Source organism: Suricata suricatta, chromosome 11, assembly GCF_006229205.1.
Source record: "Suricata suricatta isolate VVHF042 chromosome 11, meerkat_22Aug2017_6uvM2_HiC, whole genome shotgun sequence".
Classification (NCBI taxonomy): domain Eukaryota; kingdom Metazoa; phylum Chordata; class Mammalia; order Carnivora; family Herpestidae; genus Suricata; species Suricata suricatta.
Genome location: NC_043710.1, coordinates 57300513 through 57306512, shown reverse-complemented (window position 1 = coordinate 57306512; position 6000 = coordinate 57300513). Strand labels below are relative to the sequence as shown.

The window sequence follows — 6000 nt, the reverse complement described above, 5'->3', positions numbered from 1 at the left end:
TGTTCCCGATCCTTGAGTCAGAATAGCTTCTTCCTCTGCCTTCCAGAGCATGGCTATACAGCTCCCGATTACAGGATTTGTCACACTGAATTATAACGCATTAATATGCCTTTCTCTCACCTTCCACTCCCCAGGGACCCTGGCAGAAGCCAAGGCTTATTCATCTTTGTATTAACCTTGTCTAGCCCAGTCCCTCGTGGACAGAGAGAGAGAGAGAGCAAGCTAGCTCAATACATGTGAAAGGGCTGGCTGATGGTTTATGAACAAGGTTTTCATAGTTAACTCAGCTTCAATATGAAATTCAAAACAACGAAGAAGACAGGACTCAAACATAGCTTGGAAATAACATACACTTTTACTCTCAAAATAAATACTAATCAATTTTATTTTATAAATACAGATGCTGAGTTTTCTTCCAATTACCAACAGATCAGTTTCACATGCCATTTATTATTGGTGGTGGTTTAAAAAATTATTTAAATAACCGGTTAGGTCAGGATAAATGGGCACCATTAGAACTGCTAAAAAAATAGAGCTGGATACAATCTTCCAAAACTAATATTCTGAGGGGGAAAAAAAATCTCTGGAATTTCTAAAATGGGTAAGAGGAAGTGGAGAGAACACAATCAAATATTCATTTGATAACACTTGCCGGCCGCTCAAAGTGTCTCCGCTACACGAAAACGGAAAGGGCTCTTAGCAGTTCAGACACGGATAACAGTGGATTTTCATTGCAACTTATATCCTCAAAGCAAGTTTTATTTTCTTTAGTGATTTACAAGACTAATTAAAAAGATTAGTAGGAGATAAATAACTCAACCATATTTTGGCCTTGGCCACTCTAAGCAGAGGCAAAACTAATTCTGCAGCTTTGGAAAATGTCAGAGTTCTTCCTGCACACGCAGTACTGTTGGTTCTACCCAAGTCAAGGCAGAAACTGTAGGCATCGAAGAGACTCAATGAAAACCTGAAACCCAAACCAAGTGAACTCAATCCTAAGTGGCATTTTGAGGCATAAGATTGTTGAACACAGTGTGGACCAAGCCCAGTATGTAGGTAACCAGTTCTGGGCTAGCTAGTATCACATTCAGTGGCAGGGCCCTGTGCTGGGTGGGTGGGTGAGTGGGGAAATGCTGTGGATCCTAGAATCAGGGAGCCAACAAACAGGAGACTGGCAGTTGGAGCCTCGGAGTCCCAGCTCTCTCTGGCTGTGCAGAACCCGAGGTACACATTGTCCCCGCGGGTGCTCTGCGTGTGGTCCCTCTGCTTGGGGGGTGCCAGGACCTGGGCCGGAGGGCCTGCAATGCAATGTGGCGTCTTTAAGTTTGGCATGAAGTTTAAAGTCCACCCCATATGTGGACTTTAAGCCACATGTGATGTACCTTCCTCTGTTCAACACTGACACAATCCTTCCAAAACCTTTTTCTTCTGGGTGGGGTAAGTGCTATTGCATTGGAAGACCCCACACAGCTAGTGGGATGTATAGCCAAGACCACAGACATCTCCCCACTCACGGACTCTACCGTGAATGACAGGGCACTGCAAAGAAGCCGGGAATCTAGATTGCTTCTACTTTAGGTTTGGAGTAGTTCCACCGCTTTATGTGAAATACGATGGATTTCTTCAGATCACGTTAAAGCTCTTAATTGCTTGCAGGTTAGGCCCGTGTGTCAAGCATGGATTCTGTGAGTTCTCTTTACATATGGAAAACAACAACATGAACTATTCTGCTTGACAACATTGCTGTAAATGAGAACTTGAGCCCAGGAGTGCTTGGACAATATAGGAAAATGATCACGAAACCTATGACTTAAGCCATTACGTAGGACAAATGTGGCTCCTGGAGGGAACACTTGTGAAGGTGTTTGCTCTGCTGTGCAGAACGCATAGCTCGAGTCAACGACACTGGCTTAGACACAGCCACCGTTTCTGTCCTGTCAGGACGGAAGATGGAGATGTAGGTTCAAGCCGGATTTCAGAACTGGAAAGAACAAAGCAGGTCAAGTGAAGTAAATTCAGTTTTTATTCTTCTATACAATACATGGATATATGCATAAATTTTCCTTAAAGAACTTGCAACCCTGAGGCAATGTCCTTGGGTATATAAAGTATATAGCAATAGCAAATGAAATCGGAGTTCCAGGGATGAAATTGGACTTGAAGAACATAATTTAGTATGAATGCAGCTGCATACACACCAGCAGTACTCTGTGCCTCATCTAAGCCTCTTCATCCAACTATCTCAACAGCCTCGCGGTCCGCACATTGGACAGCCTGACTCTCTACAGAGATTTCATCATATACAGCGCCTTCCCTTACAACTGAAATTTAATAAATTAACATGGGATTTACATACAGGGATTTGTGTCTGCTGCGTGCACTGCCAGAGAGCATGCCCGGTTTTTGAGTGCAGCGTCTGCCCACGTAAGAACTCTGGCCCCAAAAGGACACCAATGTCATCTGACTATTGCAACCTTGGGAGCCCTTGAGGGTCCCCTGGGGTCTACCAGAGGTGAAGTTTTCCCTCTCATTGGAGGGTTACGTCAAGGGCGTGGCTGATCTGAGGAGGTGGAAGGTCTTGGCTACTGCATTCCAGAACCAGAGACTCTGCCGTCCTCCGTTTTCAGGGTGTGCGACCCACCAGCTGTGAAGATGGGGTACACAGAGGCCGACCGGGGGCAGGGGCAGACGGGCCTGGGTGTAAGGAGACCATTGTGCTTCTTAGTCATCAAACTAATAGATGGTCAAAGGTCTTTCAGTTAAATGGTGAAAACCTTTGCTTTGCATATTCATTTTTCCAGAGTTTTATAAACTATGCTGAGGGCAAATGCTTATGAGAAACTAAAGGTGAGTTTATTATATTATTTATATATTATCATTTTGCCTCTGAGGATAACACAGAAGTGTAAATTAAAAAGCAGACAAATATCTATAAGGTGACTTGAGCTGGAGAGTGAATTTTGCCTTAAAACAATGGTGGGGCCTGAAAAGCAAACCTTGCAAGCAAAATCTAACTTTGGCCCACTGATACACATCGATCCTGAGTCCCTCCGTGGTTTACACAGTCTGTCTTTCCGAGGAATATCCTCCATTAATACTCATTTCGTGTCATAATTATTACAAGGAGGTAACCAGTGCAGCTTTGTCCTTATTTCAGGCGGCGACTCCGTCCTGGTCCTACAGGCTGTCGGCTCACGTCACTTGTCAGAACTCCTGCGTGGCCGGCGGAAGCTGGACACGTTTTCGTTCAGTGCATAGATCCTTCGGGAGAACTCTTCAAACTCCCCCAGAACTTGTTCGTCACACTCCACCGCCACGGCGCTATCCACCGGGATGCAGTTAAAGGCTTCCAGCTGATCGCCCGAGGTGAAACCCGGGGCTTCCATCCCGATGATCTCTTCCGCCCGCTCCACGGCGCAGCACAGCTCGGCCTCCGGGACCGGGAGGAACTGCCCTGGCAGCCGGACCCCGGAGGGGCCGGCCTGCTCGCCGGGCAGGAGAGTGCCGTTGACGGTGGCGGGGAGCCCACAGAGGGCTGCTTCTTGTTCTTGGCTAGTGTTCACACTCGCATGACCTCCGTTTAATCCGTCACCCGCATCAACTCCTTTGTTCTTGCTTTCTTTGGAGAAGTCCAAGGAGGTATCCAAGGAGGAGGACAGAGATGTTGTCTTTCTCTCAGATTCTCCTATGGAAGGGACGGCGGTAACAGGCTGGGTGAGCGCTGAGTTGTAACTGGGAGGAGGGGTTTTGTACTGGAGTCTCTCGTTCTCTGAGCTGGCGCGTTTTCGGTGTCCTTTGTCCGGAGAAGGGATCCCCCCTGAGAAGCCTACATCTGCGCCTCCAAATATAGAGCTTTGTCTCTTGGGAACAGGGATTGCACTGGAGGTGTGATGTCTGTCGCTAGAATACAAACAAAGACGAGAAGTTATTTTCAGCTTTCGAACTTGACCTACGTCTTCCGGATACAGAGACAGGAAACAACCTATTTAGGTTTGAGATGATAAAAATAGATAATAATCAAGTTTAATACTAATTGTTGGGTCCGAATGCAAGAAAAAATATGAAGCAATCTGAATTCAAGTTTGGGAGCTTCCTTTAAGCACGATACAAGACATCCTAAAATATATCCAGAGGACAGTGCTCAGGGTGCAAGAGGGGAGAGAAATCCCGTGTTTGGGGAAGAGGTGAAGTAACTGGAGAAGAGGAATCGGAAAAAAGTATCTGAGGGATGTAATCAACCTTACAGGTCTGCAGGGTTATCAATATTCATGATCTTATATTAAATATTCAATGCTTAATTTATCTTCATGAAGCAGGCATCCTTATTTGGCAGAGAAATTAAATGACTTGTCCCTGATCATCTCAGCAAGGCAGTGCTAGACTACAGCCCATGCCTCATGACTCGATGATCAACAGCTTTTCTGATACCCAAATGCTAATCACCCTACCTCAGAGAAACGGCAGAGCGGGGACCAAGGAGACCTCTATCTGTATCTGTATCTATATCTTATATGGATTATTATCTATCTGTTTATCTATGTATATTTTTTGTAATGAAAAATTAACTTGGAAAATGGTTTCTCCTTTATAAGACCAGTCACACACACGGTTTACAATACTTGGTCTTCAGTGCCTTCTTTTGAACTTGAGTTCCTTCTCAGGAAGATACTTTTGGGCCAGCAGTAACAATCACCGTTTAGCTCTACAAAGCATTTTAGTTCCTGAAGAAATTTCATATATACCATTCCACTTGGTTCTCACAAAAACCCTGTCAAGAAAGCAGGGTATACACTATTACTCATAAGTCTGAAACGATAAATAATGAGTTCATGGAAATCAAGTATCCAGACCCTGGAAATGATGGTCCTGTTCTATACTGGTCTAGTTAAGCCACCCCCGCGGTACTGATCACAGTTCTAGAAACTACATTTGGATGAAGATAGCTCTATTCACTGGTAGGAAAAGACTCCAGAGACAGAGGGAGGTACAAACACAAGACTCCTTTGACTTGTATTCTCCCCATGAGGACACATGCACAGAAGTGGCTTACAAAACATCGGCTGTGAGGCTAGAAAAGAGGCAAGACTTGGAATTATACTCACCCAACAGACAGCTATTACATGTGCCAGGCCTCGGGAGGGGACACAGATACAAGACAGAGCAGGCCCTGCCTCTGAGAAGCTTCTAGTCTCGCAGGAGAAAGGCCTCCGTAATTATTGACATGATACATTCTCAAATTATAGTTGTGATAAGTGCCCCGAAGAAGAAGGAAGGGTCCAGGGTTCCCTCCACTGGTGTCTGCAGCCACAGGCCCTTAGGCCAGCTCCCTGCTCCCCTTTCTCTCAGACTTTTTCTGATGCTAGATTACACCTGTGGTCTCTGACACCTAAGCAAGGGTTATTCTCCTTGCAAAAAGGCGACCACAAGGCTTCTAATCCATGGGCCTACCAGACTCCGTTGCTTGGCTGTAAGTGTTGGTCTCTGGAGAGATTTCATAATTAGGGCTGGTCCCTGGGGTGCACAGAAAACAGCGCAAGCAGACCAGTAAATTACTGTTTTTGGTTCTCAAGAAAAACAAAACAGAGCAAAATCTACTGGCCTTAATCTAGGTTTTCAGGTAATATGTTGTCAAAACTTACAGTGATTGGGTAAGCCACATATTTCTGCCAATCTTCTTGTTTCTACTCTACCATTTGCTGACAGTACCCCTCTCTAAATGATTTTGCAGGGGGCCTAGGTAATCAAACCAAAACAAAGCATCAGCACCACCCACAGACCCATCTACTCTGGGTAGAGGGGCCAAGCTTTCAGCTGCCACCCCAGCCGAGGAGGGTGAGGGGCATCAGGTTAACCAGGCTGGAACGCTGAGGGTGACGCCGCCGGCACACGGCCGGAGGCCAGGGGCCTAAGCACGCACTGCTGCAAAGGGGGGACGACACGATGCCCTCACAGCAACTGCCACCCGGCCCCACCCTGTGGGCTCCCTGCTCTGCTTCTCTG

At 46.1% G+C, this 6000-nt stretch overlaps 1 protein-coding gene across 2 annotated transcripts in view; it reads right to left on the bottom strand.

Annotated features, from left to right (window-relative positions):
- Window positions 1-367: 367 nt before the first annotated feature.
- Window positions 368-6000, bottom strand: part of UVRAG (UV radiation resistance associated) — a 297755-nt gene continuing 292122 nt past the window's right edge. The window contains exon 15 of one of the 2 annotated variants that reach the window (XM_029956114.1): window positions 368-3900. In XM_029956114.1, coding sequence (XP_029811974.1) covers window positions 3198-3900 — 703 coding nt within the window. In that variant the 3' untranslated portion in view covers window positions 368-3197. The remainder of the gene's footprint in view (window positions 3901-6000) is intronic. The other variant, XM_029956115.1, reaches the window with a different exon arrangement.